At 48.9% G+C, this 24,762-nt stretch overlaps 1 protein-coding gene across 1 annotated transcript in view; it reads left to right on the top strand.

The window, feature by feature from the left end:
* The window catches only part of LOC147722519 (testis expressed protein 56-like), a 35,481-nt gene that overhangs the window by 6,631 nt on the left and 4,088 nt on the right, over window positions 1-24,762 (top strand). The window contains exon 3 of the mRNA XM_086967319.1: window positions 6,497-6,674. Coding sequence (XP_086823445.1) covers window positions 6,497-6,674 — 178 coding nt within the window. The remainder of the gene's footprint in view (window positions 1-6,496; window positions 6,675-24,762) is intronic.

The raw sequence follows: 24,762 nt of genomic DNA, 5'->3' as shown, positions 1-24,762 counted from the left end.
CGGGGTCGATACCGTCGTTCACGGAGGAACCTTCCGGAAACGACAGGTGGTGTATCAGCCTGAATTGACCTTGTTCTTTCTTGGGGACCACGCCTAGCGGGGAGATGACTATGCCTCCTTGTAATTCCTTTGTGAGAGGGCCCTCAACTCTACCCAGTTTCACCTCTTTCTCTATCTTGGCGCTAACCACTTCGGGGTGTTGGCTTGCCGACTTCAGGTTGCTCGCCCCCGCCGAGGGGAGCGGGCCATGAAATGGAATAACAAAGCCTTGCTCGAAGCCCTCTACCAGTGACCTGGCCTCTGCTTTGTTCGGGTATTTGTTTGTTAATCTGCGCAGCTGTTGAGTAATAATGGGGGATCTGGCCAGCTGGCGCCTACCAATGTCCACCAGTCCCCTCTTTTCCCCTGCGTTGGGGCTAACGCTTCTTGCTCTTTTCTCTCTTCTCCCTTTTTGCTTCGTGTTTGGAACCTTTGCATGCGGCGGTGGTATGCTTGCCCCCGCAGCCAGCGCATGCATGTTGAAACTTACAAGACGAGCCCCATGAGCAGTCCCCCGCCTCGTATCTCCAACAGATCGCCTTAGTTGTGGTTGGGGAGTATGATCTCCCGTTCGACCGTCTTTGATAAGAACCACTCTTCCCTTTTTGGTATGAGCTCCGAAAGGGCTGGTCGCCTTTTCCGGCCCAGGCCCTAACGTCTTTGGCTGTGAGCATCTTGTGGATGAAACCGGAGACATCCTCCTCATTCCACTCCATTTCGGGGTGCCTCTGCATTTTTAATCTAAACCCTTTATCGTATTCTAGCCAGGCATCCCCCGGGAACTGCCTCTGTGCTAGGTGGATATTGGCCTCGTACAGCCACAGGTCCGCCGCGCAATGGGGGAACCTCTCCACTATAATGCACGCCATTATTCTGAAGGCGTCTAACCAATTGTCGAAAGTGCGCTCTTTTCTGGCCCCACGCCTTTCTCTCCTGTCCTCCTCTTTCCTGTCGCACGTGGTTAGATCAAGTCCCTCCAGCTGTATTTCGAGCAGCGAAAATATGTCTATGAATTCTTTGCGCCATATCCTCTCTTTTACCGCTAGGGGGATGAGACATGCCAAGCCGGTGGCTTTCGTAGTCAGGGACGCCGGACCGGGGGATGGCCTGATGTAATGATCGTTGACTACCCCACTCGGAGGTGGGCTCCCTGCAACGGGGCCGTAACCCCAACCGGGTAGCGGGGAAATCTGTTCCCCCTGGGCGGACAAGCTTACCTGCTCCTGCACTCTTGTCTGACGGGCCCACCCCGGGTCGACCATATGCCACGTGAGACCTGCCGCTTCCTCCGCGCGCTGCTCCCTAGGCCCCGGTACCCCTTGCCCTGTGCCATTAAGTAGCCCCGGCGCCAGCGATTTTAGACATTCTTTTACGATGTTGCTAATATGCTCACCCTTTTTCTTTTTGCCGGTCGTCTCGCCCTGTTCGCTGCCCTCTGGCCTCGGCGGGAGAGGTTTCTGCCGCACTTTCCTCGGAGGGTTCCTCTTCGACGTTCTCTTCATCGGCGTGTTTTTCAGCTTCTTGGGTGCGGAAGGCCCTGGTTCTTCGTCCGCCTGTTCCACCGGTCTGTTCTCTTTCCCTTTGCCCAGGTGAGGGTGAAGCCAGTCGTCGCCGTGGATGGCCGATAACTCGCGGATCTTCATCAGTACCTCCGCCATCTCGTCCGGCTGGCCTTCCGACATGTCGTGGGTCTCTGCGCACTTGTGTGTGGCTTCTTAGTTTCTCGCGTCTGCGTCAGGCCGTCTGCTGGGGGCACAGCTGACTGCGTGTGCTTATCCCGTGACCTGAGCTTGCCGCGGTTTCTACCTGTTGTTGCTTCGGGGGAGCTGGCACGGCGCGCCGCGCTCCGTAAGGCGTCCTCGGTGGTGATGACCTGGATCTTCTACCGGAGCCTCGCCGTCTTCCTGCTTCGTCCTTCGCCGAGTCGCCTCTTCTTCCTTCAGTCGTTGTTGCTGTCGCGCCGTTCTCCCAGCTCCTCGAATGCGATGTGCTTCTGCTGGGAGGGCGGCGTCGCTTAAATCCTCCTGAGCCCTCCATGCAGGCCTCAGGTGAGTCCCCCCGATTGGGGGGTTCAAACAAAGCCAGGTTGACCATTGGATGCCCTTTGGGGGCGCCAGGTCAACAGGTCACTTCCGGTCGGGTGGCTGGTGCGCACCCCGCTTCCGCTGGTTCCTGTGCGCATCAAAGCGCCCAGAACCAGTTTTTCCCCGCTGGTGGCACCACGAGGGTTATGGCGCCAGCCTTCGAGCCTCCCCCACCCTTCGGGCGGGTGCGGCGGCCTCTGCAATGGTCTTGAAAATCAACCACCTACCATTGGATAATCTTTAGGTGTTAATTACAAGTATTCAACTTGTTTTGATTTAAAAGTTTGTGTAATGTTGCGGATCATTTGAGTGAAATGTTCAGCTGTTTTGATGAAGTTGTTACCCAACGCCAAGGGATTATCATGTGAATTCCAAGAAGACAAGATAACAGATACTTTAGGATAGGAACCTATCACCCGCCCTATTTAAAAAAAAGAAGGGGTGGAAAACGTGACCCATTACTTAGATGATTTCCTGTTTGCGGGTAGAGAGGACACGCCAGATTGCGCAGAGGCTTTAGCAAAATTCAAAAAAGTGGCGGAGCAGTTGGGCGTGCCTTTGGCCCCAGGGAAGACAATAGGGCCAGCACAAGCATTAGTCTTCCTGGGAGTAGAGATCGACACCAAGGCAAGTGAAGCCAGGCTTCCGGCAGATAAAGTCAGCGAATTGGCAGCTCAGATCCGGACGGTCTTGGGACAAGAAAAGGTATCTTTGGATGACATACAGAGCTTGCATGGCAGATTGAGCTTCGCCACCAAAGTGATCCCCGCGGGTAGGGCTTTTGCGCGCAGGTTAGCCAAAACAGCTGCCAAGATAAAACGCAGACACCATGAGGTGAGGCTGAGCATGGGGGTAAAAGAAGACTTGAGGATGTGGGAGGGAGTTTCTGGAACAGTTCAATTGCTCTGTAGTCTGGAGAGCCCCCTGGACTAGCAGCCAGGAATTGACGCTGTTTATTGACGAGTCAGGCAGGGATGGCTTAGGCGCAATCCTGGACAGAGAGTGGTGCGCAGGGAAATAGCCTAACGCATGGAGGAAGAAAAGGATAACAGCTAACATAACTGTACTAGAACTGATCCCAATTGTGGTGGCTTTCCACCTCTGGTCAGCCATGTTAACTGCAAAGAGGGTGGTCCTATGGTCCGAAAACCTGGCCGTGGTCCAAGCTATCAACACTCAGTCTGCCAGCTGCACGCTTGTACTATGTTTGCTCAGGGAATTAGTGAAAATATGTCTGTACAACAATGTAGAATGTAGAGCTAGACACATCCCAGGGGCACAAAACACAGCTGCTGACGCTCTCTCACGTTTTCATTGGCAGCGTTTCCGGGAGGCATGGCCCAGAGTGAGGGAGGAGATGACACCTTTCCCGGCTCGGCTCTGGCACCTGCTGCAGTGGCGCAGCGCATTAGAGAGCTAGGCGAACTGTCCCTGGCACCACAGACGATGAGGAGATACCAAGCATGCGTGGAGAAATTCTGTGAATACATGGGTCAATGGGAGCAGGAGGCTCACTCACAGGAGGACAGGGTTCAAGCATTTATGATATGAGCCAAAGATGGGGGGGGGGCGGGGGGGGGGGGGGAAGAGCCATTCTTGGATGGCTGGGCATCTGGCGGACATCGGGCACCACGCTAGGCTGCTTGGACAGCATGACCCCACCGCATTGTTCATGACCAGGACGGCACTCAAGGGCTGGGCAAGAGTGGTGCCCAAGTCACTAGACCAAAGGGCCCCCCATTGACTATGAACATTACAAAGGATGCTGGACGCCCTCCCTTCAGTTACCCATTCTGCTTACGAAGCAACGCTCTTCGCTATTCAGCCTAGCGTTCTTTGGGGCCTTTAGAATAGGAGAGTTGGTAGCACGGTCCAAGAAAGAGGTAAACTCTAGGGCCCTGCAGATGAGGGATGTGTACCTGACAGCTGAATCAGTTGAAATATTATTACAATACTCAAAAACGGACCAGTCTTGCAGGGGTAAGGGCATCTCCCTGCACTGCTTGGGTAAAAACAGCTATTGCCCGGTGACCCTGCTGGCCACCTTCCTGTCCTGCCGACCACGCACAGACGGTTTATTATTGATACACTTGGATGGCTCCCAGGTCACGAAATACCAAGTGGAGCACATGATGCAGGGGTGCCTGTTCCTGGCTGGTTACACAGAGTGGGGCCAAATACAGCTCTCACTCTTTACGGATAGGGGCTGCCACCACCGCTTACAGGGAAGGCCTGTCGGCTGAGGCAATTAAAAGGGTGGGGCGGTGGGACTCCAATTGCTACAAAGCATATGTGAGGCCAGTGAGTGCTATACGTCCTTCTATCAGAAGTGACGCAGGGAACAATTAAGCAGGGAGGGAATGAGAAGTGTACATATGCCACGGTTTTGGTGGCTTTTCTGACTGTACAGTGTTTGAAGTGTGAAATACATGTGCCACTGTTTGGTGGCCATTTTGTCTGTACAGTGGTTTGAAGTGTGCAATAAACTGAAGACTTGCAACAATTGTGTTTTATTTCAGGAACAGAGGTGTGGGTGATGGGGCACTCGTATGTCGCAAGAATGGCAAGATGGGTGGATGCAGTCACTTGGAAGCATGGCGTCAGTAACACCAATATATCTTGGTTCGGCTTTCCCGGAATGCATTGGGCTGAACTATTAGGGACACAACGTAGGACACTGAAGGAGAGTAGACGGCAGCCAGACATAGCGGTGCACCTGGGGGGGAAATGACCTGGTAACAGTAAGCAGAGACGTCTACCGGACGCTATGAGGGGGGACCTAAGCATTCTGAGCAGTGAGCTGGGAGTGTGTTGCTTATGGTGGTCCGAGATAACTCCCAGACCCATATGGCATGGGGCGAAATCTCAGGAGGCGCTGGAAGTTACTCGCAGGCGCGTAAATGCAGCCATGCGTAAATTCACGGAGATGCGTGGGTTGGGGTTCATAAGGCACGGCTTGCTGCATGCGAAAACAATTGGCTGCTGGGAATCAGACGGGGTGCACTGGTCCAAGGTGGGCAGGGCGATATTCCTACTAGACTTAGGGGAAGCTCTGGAAACAGCGGGGTGCAAATAGAGGAGAACTAGGGGGCTTAGTGGTGGGGGCTCTGGTCGCAGCGGTTGCCACTCCCAGGGCTGTGGAGGAGTTACAGGGCGATCCCTATACAAGACAGGCGCAGGAACAGGACCTGAAGCCTTCAGTGCAAAGCGCACCGTGCAGAGTCATACATACTCCAAGGGGTCCTTCTTGGGGACTTGGGGTACGACGGCGCCCCGTTAGTCCTTAGGGCGGTGGTAAGCCTGAGCAACCGGGGCTTGCCAGATAGCGCTCCGCCCACCTGGGGAAGGTGTGAGTTAACTCTCCCTTGTTCAGAGGGCGGAGTGGGGGGACAATAGGTCTACCGGTGGGAGGAGTTATTCTCCCAGGTACTAAACCGGGCTTTGGCCGCTGGTGTTTCTTTGGCTCATCTTCAGGTACCCTGCAACGAGGGGTTGCGGGGCGGAGGGGGTCGCCTGTAAGGGAACCCACCTCTTATTTGTCCAACAAATAAACCTGCAGCTTCTTCATTCCAATAACTTGTCTGTGTGTTATTTTGGTTGTGGGGATGTGGGCGGCGGCGTACCGATGGAGATACTAAGCTTTTAGCACAGAGACGGTAGTGCAATTTCACAATCCACGTTCTAGGGGTGAACACTGTGGGCGGTGGTAAAAGAATGGTATATGCACTAGGAATGTAATCAGCTGCAGGGACCAATCAAGATGGCCTCCATCTATACATGGATCAGCATACACAAAAATAAGTCATTTATGGCACTGTTTTCAACTGTGGCAGAATTAGCTCTGTGGATCAGAAACATGTGCAGTAGCATCACCACAATCTTGTTCCTTGTGAGGAAAGGCCAGCAGGCAGTGATATGGGACAAAGGTGCTAGCACATTGGCGATCAGTCAGGATGTTAAATAGAGACAACTACTGCAAAATATACCAATTTACATGAAGCTTGTGGTAAGCAAATAACCTCAAGAAGAAATACAGTCTAGTGATATGCAACAATTGCCAATGTATGGAAAGTCTTCTTTATTTAAGTAGTAGGAAAGATGAAGGATGGCGCACAAATACGCTACAAGAGATATCAATGACTTGTCAGCTGGTTCGGAGGAAAAAATGTCACCTATTTAATTAAGAGGTACTTATGGAGATTTTGAAGACTCGTGGATGGGTTCAGAATTATGTTTTCAGAATTTTTGTACAGCAGGGTTCTTTATTGCATGAATCAAGTTAACAAAGTATACTTTGCTCGTGTACATGAACAAATATATAAAATTATAACAATGGAGCTAACCTAATACATTTTATTTATATTTATCATCAGGTTCCTTGGTTTCCTGCACTGAAAAACATATGGCCAGAGAGGAGCCACCCTGTGAAGTGTATTCTTCCCCACCACCAGACCATGGCTCATTCGGGTCAAGACGCATCTTCAGGGAGAAAAGCAAAGCATGTTGCGACGGCAGTGCAAGGGCTACTCCAATGGCAACTGTCCTTGTGAGGTAGGGTCAATGTTATTTTGGGGGCAACTTCAGTCAATTAGGTCCAGTAAGCAGAGGGTAGGGTTAAAAAAAATAATCACATCAAAGTTTATAAATCTGCAAGGAACCAAGGGCATCAGGGCGCTGGAGCACTTCTGGGACCCATAGATATTATTCAAACAAATGAATCACAAATGCTCTCCAGAATGGGAGAATCTGTTGCACATATCTAAGGCCACCTGGAAGAGATTTCCACACAGATCAAGCAGTCACTTTCTGCCAGCTGTTTTCCTAGAACCTTTATGGGGCATAGAAAAGCTGCTTACCAACAGATGTAAAAAGAACAATTGATGGACAGAATGCAGAACAATGTCATACATTCACCCCAGTACAGAGATCTGGTCCTAAATTTATCGTTATTTTCCTCACCATGCCATTCCAGTTTGGACCCAGCCATATGCAAATCAGGCTTGACCCTGCACCCGTTGGGAGCAGTCCAGCCGGAACTGCCAGGCCAAGTCCTCCTTGGACTGGAAACAAGCATCGTAGTCTGTCCATCAATTGTTCTTTTTGCATTTGTCACCCGAGTGGGACTGGTATGCCCAGACATGGGTTCTTGCATGGTGCTACATTCCTTGGTGACAAGGATACCCTGTACAAGCTGGTGATCGCCTCTCCAGTGGGAGGACTGAGGAGGCAAACTCATGCTGGAGACCACCCTTAGTTATGATACACGACTATCCCATGTGGGCTAGGCAGGAGGCTTTAGAGCATGGCATCTCATTGGATTCTTCAATCTTAGGGATGTGCGAGCAGGAGACCCGTTAAAGTCCTTTGATGAACTACGAAATGACTTTCAGCTTCACAACACAGTCCTACAAATACCTACAATTACAACATGCATTAGGACATTACCAAACAGAATTGTCATTTCCCCCCCATGTCCCCCAGAGCTTAGCCTTCTTGAAGTGAAACATGTGCCACTCCCTTTGGCTTTAAGAGACATTTCTCTTGTTTATATATCTCTGGTAATAAATGTGTCAGACCCTGTTCCACAAATCGGACACAAAGGGAAAGAGAAATAGGAACTCTAGAAAATGAGGAGTCAGTGGAGGCCAAGATGGCCCCTTGCAGGTTAGAAATATCTACCTGCTTTCCTCGGATCCAATTAACCTTTTTCAATAGAGTACTATACATGTAAAATGCCTGCTAATCCCAGCAGGCCATGGGAAAGATATGAAAACTAATCAAGCACCTTACCCTTTACTCCCCAAAGCAACCATTTATTTATTTAACCTCATCACTGCAGCGCGAATTCGGCCGCAGTGCTGAACATTCCTATCGCGGGCGTGGTCATGACGGCTCCCGGCCATCATCAGCACACGCCCACGTGACTTATGACGGCCGGGAGCCATCATGAGCATCGAAGAGGTTAAAAGGTTTTATATAGCGCTACTGGACCCAAGAGTACCAGAGCGCTTTAAAGGGTACTTAACACAAAATGGAAAAGAAAGTCAGTAAACGGCAAATTTTAACATAGACTAGATGAAAAAGCCCTCCAAGAGTAGGAGGAGTGGTAGGAAGAGGGATTGTAGAAGACTGCCACGAGTAAGTGGACAGCAAGGACAATAGGAATTTGGGACCCCAAAATTAGTTACGAAGCAGCAGCATGAGGTTTTTCTAGAAAAGTGAGAGTAGGAAGGGTAGTGGAAGGGAGATTGTAGAGGACAGCAAAGGGTAGATGGACTGAAGGATCAGTAGGAAATTAAGGACCCCAATATTTGTTGAGAAGCAGTAGCTTGAGGATTTTCTTGAAAAGGGGTAGGAAGGGTTGCAACGCAGGTCTTTGGGAAGAGAATTCCAAATAGATGGAGCATTTCCTGAGAAAGAACATGATTAAGTCTTTTTCTTTTTGGTCTGAGGGGGAATAGGACAAGGGCGTTGGTGCTCCTCAGAGATCTAGAACAACCTGCTTTTTGGAGTTTGTCAGAGAGGTATTAGGGGGGTGTGTTGGTGAAGGGCATTGTGAGTAATACGCACAATCTTGTAGGTAGATCTGCCTTCAATTGGGAGCCATTTGAGATTTTTGAGGACCGGAGAGATGAGTTCATAACGCTTAATGTCAGAGATAAGCCTGGCCGCCAGGTTGAGGACAGATTTAATCGGGGCAAGATAGACTTTGGGGGTCCCAGCAAGGGTGGTGTTGCCACAGTCAATTCTGGAAAGGACAAGTGAATGAACAATGGTTTTAAAGTCATCAATTGGAATAAAGGTTTTTTTTTTTTTAATGATGTAGAGTGAAGAGGGCACCTTTGTCCGGGTTTTTAATATGTGGGTTAAGATTGAGATTCTGGTTGACGCTGATGCCAAGGGATTTGACAGAGTTGGAAGTTGTGAGAGGGCAATTGAGAGCTTTGATATCGGCAATCTAGTGTTGGATAGGCAGAGGGTTGTTTTTGGGAGCAAAAAGAATCATTTCATTTTTTTGGGGATTTAGTTTGAGGTGGTTAAAATGGAACCAGGTTTGAATTTTGGTCAAGGCATCATTGTTTTGTAGGATGTCGTTGTGTGATTTGATCTTGTAGTATAATTGCGTGTCGTCGGCATAGAGGTGGTAGCTAATTTTGGCTTGTTTGAGAATAGTAGTGAGGGGTTCCATGAAGAGGTTAAAAAGAGTAGGATAGAGCCTTGTGGGGCACCCAGAGAGACAGGTAGTGGTTTGGAGAGGGTTCTGTTATGGAGATAGGAGGTGAACCATTTCAGGACAATGCCATTTAAACCGAAGCGGTCTTTGAGAGTTTTCAGAAGGGTGAGATGGTTAACAGAATCAAATGCCGCGGAGAGGTCAAGGAGGGAGGGTTCTCCTCTGTCCAGAGAGCGGTGAATGTCATTGGTTATGTTGAGCATCACAGTTTCCGTGCTGCATCCCTTTCTAAAACCAGATTGGAAAGCGTCCAGGAGATTGAATGTATCAATATGATTATCCAATTGTGACAGGACACATTTTTCAAGGGCTTTGGAAAGGAAGGGAAGGTTAGAGATCGGGCGTAAGTTATTTAAGTCATTAGGGTCCGCTGTTGAGTTTTTGAGGATAGGAGTGATTTGGCCAAGTTGGAGGGAAGCAGGAACACTGCAGAAACTAGGGAGGAGTTGATAATGTTGGTCCATCGAGGGGCAATGATGTGCTTAAGTTCCTGAACTAAGTGAGCGGGAAGAGTATCATTGGTATGTGAGGAGGGTTTGAGTTTGGAGATAACGTTGCGAACATCATGTTCAGAAATAGGGCAAAATTCACACCAGGAGGCATTGTTTTTAGGTAGGGGGACAATGGGATTGGTGTCAGCCTGGGGTAGAGAGAGGGAGGATTGAAGGGTGTTGGGCGAGGGAAGGGATGTGGGCCGAGGTACCGTTGGAGAGCTAGGGGAGGTAGGGGAAGTGGGGTATGTGGGGGGTGTTGGGTAAGTGGAGGGGGGAGGAGAAAGATAGTTCTATCTTGTTGACTTTGTTAGAGAAGAAGCTAGCAACCTATTTACACCTATTGACGGTAGCTAATAGTTTTGGAGGGCCAGAGGAGGTTTGTTTTTTGGCAATGTTAAACAGTTCTCTGGGACGGTTTCTAGCCTTGTCAAGTTGGGAACGAAGGAAGGAGGCTTTCTCATTGAAGATGTGCTTCTTGTAGTTGGCTCTGGCCTTTCTGAGGATTTTCAAATTGGAAGAGGAAGGTTGATTCCTCCAGGCACGTTCAGACTGCCTGAGGGCACGTCTTTTGTTATTTAGGTCAGAGTTGAATCAGGATTTGGGTGGGATGTTTTTTATTAGTTTAAGTTTAGTTGGGGTAATTTGGTCAAGGGCTTCGAGGATGGAATTGTTGTAATGGTCAGTTAGGTCAGTGGTACTATGGGAGAGAGGGGGGAGTGACAAGCGGGAATTAATTATAGAATCCAGCTCGCCAGGAAGAATGAGGTGTAGATTACGGGTTTGTTTCATTTGTAAACTGCAGCCTGGGGTTGGATGAGTAATAGAGCTATTTATGGTGAAAAGGATAAGGTGGTGGTCAGACCAGTCAATGGGAATGATCTTGGAGAGGGAGGCCAAATCTTTACTAGAGATAATGGCATCAAGGGTGGCACCCTTCGAGTGAGTAGGAATTGGCAGAGTTGGGACAAGTCACTGATGTCCATGGTCTCTTTAAGGAGGTTAGCAGCAGGGTCTTTGGTTTTATTCCAGTGAATATTATAGTCCCCAAGGAAGAGATTCTTGGAATTGGAGAGCGAAGCTTGGATGATGAGGTCAGATAGCTCCTTGGTGAAGGGGATAGGATTACCGGGGGGTGGTAGAGGATATGAAAGCGGATAGTAGGGGAACCAGGAGTGGAAATATCAGTGCAAAAGTATTCGAAGGAGGCTGGGGATTTTGAGATGAACCTGTGCAAGTTTTAGTTCATCTTTAAAGATTATGGCAAGGCCTCCTCCAACTTGATCAATTCTATCTTTCTGAAGGATGGAATAACCAGGAGGGGTGAACATAATAAATAATAATAATCCACATTTGTAAAGCACGAACAATCACCCGTAAGGGTCTCTAGGCGCTGGGGGCCGTCGCGAAGATTAAGCAAGCTATTGCCCAGAGTCACATGGTGCTGGGCTAACCTGCCGCCGGAGCCGGGGATCAAACCATGATCCCCAGATTCCAGCGTCAGTCACCCTTGCCGCGGCGCCACACCACTCCCTCAGCATATCAAGGATGGAGGTGGAATGGGTATTGAGCCAAGTTTCCTTTAGGAAAGCAATGTCGATACTTTCGCTGACAATGGTTTCCGCTAATTCCGTAGCGTGGCATGAGGCATATCTGCAATTGATCAGCATGCAGCTGAGGGGTAGGATGACGGTGTAGAAGGTGGAGGGACATAGGGGGATAGACTTTAGTTGTTGTGGGGGCCTAGGTGACGAAGGTAATAGGGGGTATCTGCTCATTCCCAGAAGAACTGGGATGACAGAGTGAGGATGGGTGGGGATCACAAGTGAGGTGGTGGGATTTGGGGTATTGAGGTGATCAGTGGGGTCATGGGGGTCACGTGGGGATGGATCGATAAGGGAGGGTGGAGGGCAGAGTGGGCTGGGAATGTCAATCAAGGGAGAAACAGGGGAGGTCGTGGTCAAGTTAGTTCTCAAGGACATTGGGCAGGAAGTATGAAGAGAAGGGGAGGTGGCGAGTTTTGGAGGGTCTGGAGAGGGCTGGTTGGTCAGATGGAGGGGTGGGCTGTGCAGAATATTAGTGTTAGGAACAACAGAAGGAGAGGTGAATGAGGGGGAGATGAGAGGCACTATGAAATCTGGCGCATTGAAATTATGTGGTGGGACAGTGGGGTGGGTGAGAACCAAAGAGTAGTTCCTGGAGAGGAGAGAGACATCACTTCTGAGGGAGGTGAGTTCTAAAACAAGGGTCGAGAGGTGTAGTTCAATATTAAGGAGCGATTGAGTAAGGAGTGCGAAATGTAGGTGGTCAGCTGGGTTCAGGAGGTGAGAGGGGTCAACTTTTAATGTGAGAGGGTGATTGACGAGAGGGAGGGGGGAACCTGGGGGGGGGGGGATGAGAGGGGAGTAACAGAGGGGGAGAGTAGTCAGAGAGGTTGGGGAGATATGTTGGGATCCTCGAGTGTTTGGTAGCATTAGTTGGGGCATGAGGAAGTGGGAGCATGTAGGACGGTGTAATGGGGATCAGGGGAGAGATAGGGGGAGTGAGTGATGGAGTTGGCTGGGGAGGCAAAGGGAGGTAGGGTAAGCCGTGGGGGGGGGTGGTTGCAGAAATTACAAGAGAAGGTAGTGGATTATGTGCAGCTGGGGGCATTGTAGTGCAGAAACAAGGAGGGGAGAGGGGTAGGGTGGCTCATCGATCGTTAGGTGATATTGGGGGAAGGTAAGATTGGGAGGCTTGTGGAGTTAAGGAAGAGTCCTAAGAGGTGGGAAAAAGAGGAGAAGAGTTCAGGGGTGGATCACAGGGCAAACAGAGTCTATAGACTTGTGGGTTAGAGGGGATGCCAGAGTATGAGGGCAGAGGAAATGTATTTCAAGAGGGCTAGGAGAGTCCGGGTGAAGGAGTGCAAGGGTCCCTGGGAGAGGGGGTAAGGGAGAAGAGGGGGGTGGGGGGGTTGCATGGAGAGAGTAGAAGACGGGGGAAGGGTATAGGAGGCAAAGGGGGAAGTGAGTGAGTCTGAGGAGGGGGCGGATGTAGGGGAGGTAGTCGATGTTAGGGATTGAGGGAAGGAGGGTCATTATTGATTATCATATTGAAAGCAAGCATAGTCGATTGAGGTTGGGTATACCAAGGGTGGTTAGGGAAAGAGGTGGGTGTATCAGTGGGAGGAGAGAGGGGGACATGGGGAGCGAGGGTAGCAAGACACCAAGGTGTTGGGGGTGCTGGAGGTAGGGGTTCAGGGCAGGAGTGAGGTACTGAGATAGTGAGCTAAAGTGGTGTTCAAAAATATATAGGTGTTTTTCTGAAGCTTGAATAAGTATGTTTCCCGATTTGAATATTGAAATGACTATTTCACAAGGAAAGGTGGAAGAGGGGGAGGTGGAGAGTTTCGTACTGTACGGAATGTTGCGGGAGTTAGTGATAGGAAGGTGTCGGAAAAATATGCTTTTCCATTTGGAAGCGGTACAAAAGGGGGGTGGTAATGGATGGAGCATCTGAACCAATCAAACACTCACACCCAGTCAAAAGATCTGGGTTTAATCCATCACCGTTCTTTAGCCCACTCTGCCACCCCAGTTCAGACATGGCTATATGCAAATCAGTCTGACCCTGTGCCTCATGGGAACAGTCCAGCCCGAACTGCCAAGCCATGCCTTCCCTGGATCGGAAACAAGCTTCCGAGGACCGGTTTCTGGCATTCCAGCCGTCTTCAGCCCGGCTTGCTTGAATCCAGTGGCAAAGTGAGCAAGGGACTCACGTCTGAGCATACCCTGCCACACTTATGGCGGCCAAAAGCGGTACAAAAGGGGGTGGTAATGGACGGAGCATCTGAACCAATCAAACACTCACACCCAGTCAAAAGATCTGGGTTTAATCCATCACCGTTCTTTAGCCCACTCTGCCACCCCAGTTCAGACATGGCTATACGCAAATCAGTCTGGCGGTTACTGGGCTACACTGGGGAAGTACCACACACAATGTGCTGCTTCGTCTTGGTGGTGCCGCCACTGGCAAAACGCCCCCATAATGCACTGCTTATGACCTCACATATTACATCACTCATGGCATGGTCAGTGACATCACTGATGACATAACTGATGAAATTTCAAATGCCATCATCAATGACTTCATCCAGTGATTGTGTTTCATAAATGCTTGATGCCCAAAGTTATATTGTAAGGTACTGAATTAGTTAAATTATATGTTCTCCAATACTACTAAGTGATAAGATTTCTAAAATATGTCACCCGAGTGGCTGTGTCACTGTCTGTGGGTGTCTTAGTTGCTGTTAGGCATGGGCGGAAAATCCGTTCCGCTCGCGGATTTTGCGGATTTTCGGGAAATCCGCAATCCGCGAGATTTGCGAATCTCCCGCAAAATCCGCAAATCCGCGAGCAGCGGATTTTGCTCGCACTGCTCGCACTGTTCGCGTGAGTTCGCGTGAGTTCGCGCCCCGCGAATAAGTGCAAAATTGCAGAAATACGATCTTAGCAAAACTGAAAGTAACTACTTACCAGGTTCAAAAGTTCAGGCTCATCATTTGTAGCCATTTCCTGTAGTGCTTCCTGAGGGGCCCCTCCAGAGTTCAGTTGCCAGTTGAAACTATTATGTGACCCTGCTCTGAACCTCAGAATAGTTACACATATGCCACAAAGGTCCTGAATTACAGCTAAGGGAGACAAGCAGGAGCCAGGCTGGAAGTTAAAATCCATTAATCAGCCCCTAATTCATTATTGTCAGTTGGGGCAGGGCAGGTGTTGTAACTAATTTTGCAACAATGAAAGCACTTAGCAAGTGCAAAAGATCACTAATCAGGGCACACTAAGGAAGCAGGTGCCAGCTAAAGAAATATTCTGTGACACATTAATCAGCCCCAAATTAATTCAGGTCACTTGAGGCAGGGAAGGTGTGCTTTGCTTTGCCGAAAATAATGTACACTGGACAACCAGAGGGTGTGGTGATGAAACAGAGGGTGGCATGGGTGGGCCAGAGGGTGGCATGAGTAGTCAGAGAGTGGCAGTGGTGACAGAGAGTGGCAGTGATGAAGAAGAGTGTCCCAAACAGGCTGGACACGTAGAAACAACAAGTTCGCGAAACTTGCGACCCGACAGGTAAGTTCGCAATTTGCGAAAGTGTACAAAACCCTCGCGAACTGGCAGAAACACGGGCGAACACACAAAAAAAAAATCCGCAAATTCGCGGATTTTGCGGATTGCGAATCCGCAAATCCGCAAAATTCGCGAACGCGAGATCCGCAAAATTCGCTCATGCTTAGTTGCTGTATGGATGTGTGACTGGATATGCAACTGGGCAAGCAAGTGGCTGTATGAATATGTAAGTGGGTTTGTGAGTGGCTGTATAGGTCTGTCAGTGGGTTTGAGTGGCTGTATAGGTCTGTCAGTGGGTTTGAGTAGCTGTTTAGGTCTGTCAATGGGTGTGTAAATGGTTGTACACATCAGTCAATGGGTGGCAGTCCCGTTGTTTTAGTGTGTGAGTGGCTGTCAGTTATTGTAGGAGTGTGTAAGGGGATATGTGAGTGGTTGTATGGGTGTGTGAGTGGTCGTATGGGTGTGTGAGGGGTTGCAAGGGTGTGTGTGTTTGCATGTGTGTGAGAATGTAAGCTGTTGTATCTTTGTGACTGGGTGTTTGAGTACTTGTGTGGATGTGAGTGGGTGTTTAAGTGGTTGTATGAGTGTGTGTCTCAGTGGTTGCATGGATCTATAAGTGGGTGTGTGAGTGGTTGTGTGTAGTTGGTGAATGGCTGTATGAGTGTGTAAGTGGTTCTATGGATGAATTCATCAGTGATGTAATATGCGAGGTCATAAGCAGTGAACTGCAGGAGCGTAAGTTCTAGTCAGCTCAGGTAACTATTACAGCAGAATTTCTATGGCTTTATGCATGTACAATCTGTGCCTAACTATAACTTCCATGTGACCTTTGTTTTTTTTATTGAATTTCTACAGTTTTGTAATGTTATGTCCTACCTATAATGTCACTGTAACCTTTGTTTTTTAGTGAATTTTGAAGGTTTGTTAAATTTTATTTCCCAACTATAAACGATTACCTTTGAGAATGGGTGTGTGGGTGGCTGTATAGGTCAGTCAGTGGGTGTGTGACTGGCTATGTGTGTTTGTGAGTGGGTGTGGGAGTAGCTGTATAGATCGGTTACTGGGTGTGTGAATGGCTGCAGGGGTCAGTAAGTGGATCTGTGAGCATCTGTATGGGTGCGCGAGCAGTTTTGAGGGTATACGAGTAGATTTTTGAGTCAGTGAGTGGCTGTATGGGTGTGTCAGTAGGTGTGTGAGTGGCTGTATGGATCTGTAAGTGGGTGTGTGCGGCTGTATGGGTCTGCGAGTGGTTTTGTGGGTGTGTAAGTGACTGTATGGGTGTTGGAGTGAATAATGTCATCAGCGACACCATTTGAGGTGTCATGAGTGATGTCACTGATCATATCATGAGTGATGTAATATGTGAGGCCATAAACAGTGTATTGTGGGGGCATAAGTTATAGTTTGCTCAAGTACCTATATCTGCTGATTTCCTATGGTTTTGTGAGTGTACAGTTTGAGCCTAATTATCACATCCGTGTAACCTTTGTTGTTTTCAGTGAATTTCTACTTTAACATCATTTCCTGACTAGAACTTCCCTGTAACCTTAGGTTTTTATTTATTTGTGGGTATTTATAGAGCGCGATAGTGAATTTCAAATGTTTTTAAAAATATTCTTCCTAATTATAATCTGCAACCTTTGAGAGTGGGTGTGTAAGTGGCTGTATGTGTCTGTATAGGTTTGTGTGTGAGTGGCTGTATGGGTCTGTGAGTAGGTGTGAGTGGCTGTATGGGTCTGTGAGTAGGTGTGCGAGTGATTGTATGGGTCTGTGAGTGGGTGTGAACAGCTGTATGGGTCTGAGTGTGCATGAGGCTGTATGGTATATGAGTGGATGCGCGTAGTTTTGAGTGGGTGTGATAGTGGCTATATGGGTCTTTGAGGGCTGTTTGCATCTATGAGTGGGTTTGTGAGTGGCTGCGAGAGGGGCGTGAGTGTCCGTGTGCCAGAACAGAACCTCACCTGCCCCTTTATTCAACAAGAGCCCACAGTTTTGCACAAAATGTCTACTCAGCAGGAGCACTTTCTACTAGTTAATTATGAAGTGCTAACTCATTGGGTAACTGTCTAGTGCATATTCTACACAACAGCTGAGTAATGGACCAGGAGGAAATGTCTCCTGTGACATTGTGTGTTTAATTTTTTGCAAAATGACTGTTCCTTGTGTGTGTTCTTCCATAAATGTGTAATAGTATGAATTCTCCTATAGAGAAGATAGCGAGACTACATAGAGATTAATGTGCACCAAACAAGGGTACTTCCACTTAACTACATAACGAAGTGCTTCTTTGTTTGGTGAAGATGTCCTCATTCATTGCATGAAGAAGGCGTTACCAAAATAAACAGGAAACGCTCTGGGGGATCTTTTGGTAAGCTATACATCATCCTAGCAAAAGGCAGGAAGACCTTTGAATACTAGCAAGGTGGGTGGGGCCAAACGTACAAGACTTCCAGGTGATTTTGCACATTTGCATACTCACAGCAATTTAAAGGGAGAACCATGAACTCAGCTTTCACCAGGAGAGGACAAGAAAGAACCCGCTTGTCACAGACACTATAGAATATGCACCAACAGATCAACGATTCATTCACCTACACAAAGGATTTCAAGATCGTTTTTCATTGTGGAATTGATGTGAAAACACACTTGCTTTGCGTTCTCCAAGCCTAAGAAATTTCTTTACAGGAGAGAGGGACCGCTTTTGTCCCCAGGGACTCCATTCTCTGGGGCCCAGCCACTTGATGCTGGGTGCCCTGGAGCCAAACCAGCACCCACAGTGTGCACTGTATGAGAGAGCGGGGGAGACCCACTGCCCCAATGGTCCCTGCCCACTCTACACCTCCATCGGCAGGCAACATTGCTCCCGCAAGCAGGAAGCAGAAAAAAATGCTGCTACTTGCATGCATTAGCAATTTCTTTATCTGTTTTGCTGCTCACTTGACAGCCTGCTTGAAAAGGCCGCTCCCAGCAAGCAGGAGCAGTTACCTGCACCCTCCTGTTGGGAGCAGTCTTACTGTTAGCTCTCAATTGGTGGAAGCTGTTAAAGCTGCAGCCAAGCATACACAAACATCTATGTCCTGAGACTGGAAATCCATCCCCAAGGGCCATTATTAGCTGCAGAAGGGGGCCGCACAGCCCCCAGTCTTTCTTCTCGCAGGGCCTGCCTCAAGAAGGGGGTGGTCCCCAGGACTGCAAATGGCCCAGGGTTGTGGCACACGCCCCCTCCCCATTAACTGTACAGCCATGCCCCAGGGAAGTGGTGGTGCCTGGAGCTGAAAATGGCCCAGGAAGGGGGTCCACGTGCCCTCCCTCCCTGTTTTGTAATTGGGCCCACAGGTGGTGGTCTTTGGGGCCGTAATAGGCCCACAAGCGCTGTTCATGCGGCCCCTCCCACTATAAACAATGTTCTTGCCCTGGGGAAGTGGTGCTCTCCGGGGCTGTAAACTGCCGGGGGGGGAGGGGTGTCTGCACAGTCCCCTTTCCCCATATTTTACATTGACCGGCCCCAGGAACCACAATCAGCCATGGCAGACTGGTCGCGTGCATCCTCTTCCCCAATATATTAATTGAATTATGCCCTTGGGACCAGGCCCACCCAGGGCCTGAAGTAAAAGCAAACAACGCAGAGTGTACCTGTTTTTTTCTTCAATTTTGCAGAAAATGCTTGCATCCACTCGTGATTTTGCTACAAAATTGAGGGGGGGGGGGGAAGCTTTTGGGTCCTGGCGGAGTCCCTGGGGTACCTCACCACCGAGCCTACGGGGCCAGGGTACTCAGACCCTTCCCCCTTCAATTTTTGTTTAACTTTTCTGTGGGAACTTAGCTAAGTCAGAGTCCCAAAATGGCTGCCAACACTTCCTGGTTAAAGAGTTAGCAGCCAATCAGATCTCCGCATGAGATCTGTTGAATCCGCAGAGGGTCCATGTTCCTAGATATCTACATTCCTTTTTTCTTTAATAATTGCAAAACAACTTAACAGCAAATCACAAAAAGGTCTGTTTCTGGACTCTCTGCTGAATTTGGTGTCATTCCGTCCACTAATCTGGCTGGAGTCATGTTCAAAACCCCAATGGGAAATTGCTTAGGAAACGCACATTTGTTGACACCCCTCCCCCCCTTTTCTCAGCCCCCAAACTTTCCTTGCAGAACAAGACTAACTGTGCGGCTTGTTTTGGAAAAGTTCGCCAAGATTCGTCAAACGGTGCCAAGGTTATATGGAAGTCAAAAAATGCTTTTCTTTTAGAAACTAGGTCTTAACTGTGACTATCTACTGGCAACTGCCAGTAGAATATATCTATATTTATATTCACCACTCGCTAGTCTTAGTAAGGACCAAGTTTCCATAGGAAACACATTTTTTGGTTTGCTTTTAATTTTGGAACCATTTTACAAATTTTGACGAAATTTAACAAAAAAAGTCTCATCTAGCTCAGCTCCTTCCTGGAAAACTTTGGGGTGATCCGTTAAACGGGGGTCTAAGAAAAAGGTTGGGTTCCAAAACACATTTTCTGCTTGTAATTTTTCATAGAAAAATTAAGCACAGCTACTGCCGAAAGGGCTGAATGGAATTACACCAAATTTCCCATAAAGCTAGATCTTGAACCCGGAAATGTGCTTTTTGTGATTTGGTCTAAATCCATTCAGTAGTTTTCCAAAAAGAAAACATTAAGGTTAAAAATACAAGAATAATTCTTGCGACAGAGGATCGGTCGACCTAACAGATCTCAAGATGTTATGTTATTTTATTTTGTAGTGCGCACAGCTACGCAACAAGGGTTTCCCAGCGCAGGCCATAACAGAAGATAGGATAATATCGGAATTAGCAATGTAGGTTAAAAAAAACAGGTTTTTTTATTGTTTCCTTTAGTCGGGAAACAGCTTCTCCCTCCTCATCACATCGGGTAAGGAATTCCATAAGGTTGGCCCAAGAAGAGAAAAGGAGCGGCCTCCCATTCTCGACAGTTTAAACCTCGGGATTTCGAACAGTTCTGATGACGAACGAAGCCGGCGTCGGGGGTGGTACTCATGAACCAGATCTTGTAAATATTTGGGGGCAGAGCCGATCTTTATTCTGAACATATAGCATAAGGCTTTAAATTTTATGCGATGTTCTACCTTTAGTCAATGCAGTTTTCTCAGGGCATTTTCCATGTTGGACATTCTGGGAAGGCCGCAGAGCAATCTAGCGGCACAATTTTGCACCACCTGAAGCTTACGTAGTACCTCTATGTTGGACCCCAGGAAGAGAATGTTACCGTAATCCAGGCGAGATGTTATTAAAGCCTGGACGACTGTTCTTTGGGTGTCTACAGGGAGCATGCAGATAATTTTTTTTGCCATTTTAAGATGGTAAAACAGGTGGCTTCTGTCTGAACTGCCTGTTGTTTCATTGACAATTTATTGTCAATGATAAAGCCTAGATTACGAGCCTGAGAGGAGGGTGTGGGTAAAGGTCCCATTTCAGCTGGCCAATGTTGGGGGCCCCAAAGTTCAGACTCTTTCCCAAAAATGAGTACTTCCGTCTTTTTCCCGTTAAGCTTGAGCAAATTTAGTTGCATCCAAGCTGCAATCCTGCGCAAGCCTAGTTGCAGATTAGAAGGGTCCTGTTTCCCCCCTGCTGATAATGAAAAGATGATTTGGTTATCATCAGCATAGGAAAACAATGTAAGCCCTGCCGTTTCCGCAATAATTGCTAATGGTTGCACATAAATATTGAAAAACAACGGGCTCAAAATAGAGCCCTGTGGCACACCTATATGGGGAGGAATAAGACTTAGACGAGGCCCTGGTGGGGAACATCTGGAATGTTCGCTCCACTAAAAAGGAAGACACCCAATCAAGCGCCGTCCCAGCAATACCCAGTGCCTGTAAAGATTCAATTAATACGGTATGAGAAACCATATCAAAAGCGGCACTTAGATCTAATAAAATAAGGGCAACAGTGTCGCCGGCGTCCAAGCGCTGGCGTAACATCTCAGTAACGCCCAGCAAAGTGGTCTCCATGGAGAACCCTGCTCTAAACCCGGATTGAGAGTTGTGAAGAAATTGAGACGCTTCCACGAACAAGAATAACTGTCCATTAACGTGTTTCTCCAAGACCTTCAAGAAAGTCGGGAGCAGGGAAATGGGTCTAAAATTAGATGGCATGGTCGGATCTGCATTAGGCTTTTTTAACAGAGGTTTCCAGACTGTGGGCCAATTAGGTAAGATCTAATTGGCTTCCACTGCATCAAAAACAACAAAAAAGATGTGGCCGCAGACGTTTTAGGACTCTGGGACAGAGTCCCCTGCAAACAGATGAAACAAAAACATATAGGGGGCCTGGTAGAGAATCCCTGATCCCCTACGAATGGTGGGTGGGGGGTTATAGGGCAAGAGATTATTCTTTTTTTTTTAGCAAAATCACAAAAATCAAAAGGCGGGCTCCTGCCCTTTTGAAATAAATACCCCTCCCCCAGGGTGGTCAGAGGAAGCATTTTTGTGGGGCGAGGTATGCGGACCACCTCCCTGGGTCATTATAAGGCCTCGGGACTCCACTAACCTGGGTCTTTTTCATTTTAATGGCGAAGTGAGTGCGGCCCTGTCTCCAAGCCATTTAAGGCCCAGCGACCCAATCCTCTGGGGCAGATTTGTTTTTAATGGGCGAGTGGCCTACCCGAGCCATGGTACGGCCCCAAGGACCACATCCCCTGGGGCCTGCTGTATTATTATTTTTTTTTAATTTTTGAAAACCTTTATTGCACAGTATCATAAAACAAGTACGGGCCTACAACCATCCGGCCGGCCTCGACAACTTTTGGAGCACATCAGCAACAATACAGCAACGCAGTAGTATCTCAAAGCAAAATACAGTCAACCTGGGTTACACTGGAGATATTTGTACTACTGGGAAGCAGGAGAAGTTAAGGTTTATTTTAAAAGTTTTTTGTGAAGAATATTAAAATAGTAAAGACTAGAAAGGATCAAAGACCAAAACTGAAGTGGGCGACGCCCATCGAAGAAATCCAGCGAGCATTGAGACACAATCAAAATGGCGGCACAAGGACATCATAAAAGGATTGACAATCGCACAGTACGTTGTGTGCCGGTCGCTACCCACCCCCCTACGACCCACTCCATTGACCCAAGGAAGAAAGGAGAAAGGAAAAGAATGCAGGAATAAAGAAAAAATTAAGGCCCATAGAAACCTAAACGGACAAAATAAACCCCCCCCCCCTACACGCATGCAGAGGCTACGGCCTACCCCCCCCCTAGCAGTGTGCCTGTCGCCCAAAAAAAGAGTACCCGAAATAAAGAAGGAAAAGAAAAAGAAAAAAGTAGACATGTAAAACCGGAGGAGGGCCAAACGTGTGTGCCCGAAACAACCAGCATGTATATTATCGGCCGCCCCACCCCCGACCCCGAATCGAATCATAACCAACGTCCAGCTCCCCCGTCCACCCATCACAGTCCTAGCAATGCAAACAACAGTAAGTAAAAAGGAAAAGCATCTTCAACCTTGTCCCTTGCGATCCAGAAGGCTACTTTACTACTGTACCTCACTGGCACACTGGAATAGGATAAACAGCCGGAATGACCACAACGGGACAAGGCGCCGTCCACCAATATCCGCCCAACTCAGAACCATGTGATCTACAAATGTACAAAAAGGGGCAACACACAGCAGCAATCCTCCAAAGTTAAACAACCAAAGCATAAGCAGCATGCCCAGAATAGGAATGCAAGACTCGCCAACAGATCCCGAAGGAGTTGCCAGACATGGCGTCCAGAGGCGATCCCCCAGCCGCTGTACAAGTCCAGGAAGCACACTCCTCTCCACAGCTGTAACAGACAATATCGCGGCGGTGTCCAGCTCTCTCACCCTCAGCGCCTCCATGCATCTCGGGAGAGGCAGTTCACCATAGTCGAACCCAGGGTGTGGCGAAGTGCTCCGCACGCGAACGCCAACTCGGCCAGTCGAGAAGAACGGGGGCAGAATGGCATCTAGTCGGCCCCCCAGGTCCTGGGCATTGTCACACAAGGCAGCTCGCAAAACGTCCAGGGCGCTCAGATCATCGCCGATCTTCAAGGGTGCCTCAGGAGAGGAGGATGCTGCAGCTCCCTGCACATGGGGCTCGCAGACGTGTGGCAATCCCCGAGCCCGGCCGCCGGTATCCCTTTCTAGCAGCTGGTCATCGCATCGGCGCCCCGACGAGCACAGCCAGGGCGTGGGGACAAGGGCAGCACACTCCATTCTGACGCCGCACATGGTTGCAGAGCAGCGTCGGCCGTTGTAAGCACCCTCAGCAACAGACCGGATCGTCAATTGCAAGCGCTGAACGCTCCGTCCAAAATGGCCCCATTCACTTTGCTTGAGGATGAAAAGACTCTCAGAGTCATCCGGGGGGAAGGATACAAATGTTGCACTGGCAACGGCGATGCCGTGGAAGCGTGGAGATCAAAGGATTAAATGGCTCGCTACTGCGGAAAACTCAGCGTGGCAGCCGCTTTCCACCGACCGACTCCGCCCTGCCTTCAATGGCCGTTGTTGTCATAGTCAGGCCGGCCGCATCTGAGAACAAAGAACCGGTCACCGTCGTTGAGCACCAGCAAGGAAACAAGGGCGCCCTGTCACTTCTGTCGCAGGGAGACCGTCGGGGAGCACACCGTTGGAACCAGCATCACTTCCCAGGTCCGATACCTCGACGCAAATACAGGATAGCTTGCAGGATGAAGAGCGGTATGGTAGGAAAACGAACGGGTCGGCGGAGCCGAGGGTTTAGGCGGCCATCATGGTTGCATGCTAGGCTCCTCCCCCCGCCTGCTGTATTTTTGATGAGGAGTTGAGTGTGGGGTCACTCCTCCCAAGCCGATCTCAGCCCCAGGGCCCCATTGTCCAGGGCCCAGTATAATTTTTTTTGGGGAGAGAACTTACAACCCTGAGCCATGGTTTGGCCTCAATTCTCAGAGGGAAGGATCGTTGTTTGTGTCCAGTGGACTCCATCCCCAGGACACGGTTCCCTGCCCTCAAGAGCACAAGCAGGGAAGACTTCATAGCTTCCACACGGCGGGAGCAAGCAAAAATGCTCCCACTGAATTGAAGCTGAACTGTTTCTCCCCTCCCTTGCTGTCACAGGCAGGGAACCAAGGATTGCTCCCACTCTGCAGGAACAGAGGAAAAAAGCTGCTCACACCCAGGCGGGAGTGAAGCCTGCTACCGCAACACCCAGGATGGGTACTGACAGGACTGCCAGCTGGGCCACAGTGGCGTAACGAAACAGACTAGGCCCCCCTGCAAAATGCATTGAGGGGGCCCCAATCTCTGGCCCCAGTGAGCTTTCAGGCCTGCCTGTGCACAGTGCCCTGGGGGGCACCCTGGAACTCAGCCCCCACACCTCAGGGGCTATTGCTACGCCCCTGTGGGGCTCATGGTCCCCAACATTAAAGATGTACCTAAACTATATCTAAATTAGCCTACGGCGGCACCAGAATGATCGCTGTGGGCTAATTTAGATATACTTTGGTGCATGGTGGTGCTCCAATCTGGGCAGGGGCCCTACCAGCAAAATATTGTTTAAAAGTATTGTGGCGGGCTGCAGGGGTACAGCAGTCCCCAAGAAATACTAAGAAGAAGAAGACTATTTTATGTGGTTCATAGAACATGACCACAGGAACATTTTATGATATTTTTAAGCATTCCTAACGCTGGAGCTTTTGCTCTTCAGCTTGGGAATGCAGCGACCCCTGTGGTTGATCTAATGACTACATTATGTGCTTGAGGAGGAGGAAAAAATAAAGGCTCGAACACCTGCTTAATATTTTTTGTA

This window comes from Lissotriton vulgaris, chromosome 4_1 (assembly GCF_964263255.1).
Source record: "Lissotriton vulgaris chromosome 4_1, aLisVul1.2, whole genome shotgun sequence".
Classification (NCBI taxonomy): Eukaryota; Metazoa; Chordata; class Amphibia; order Caudata; family Salamandridae; genus Lissotriton; species Lissotriton vulgaris.
Note: the sequence above shows the minus strand (reverse complement) of the source record. Positions and strands in the feature narration are given on the sequence as shown.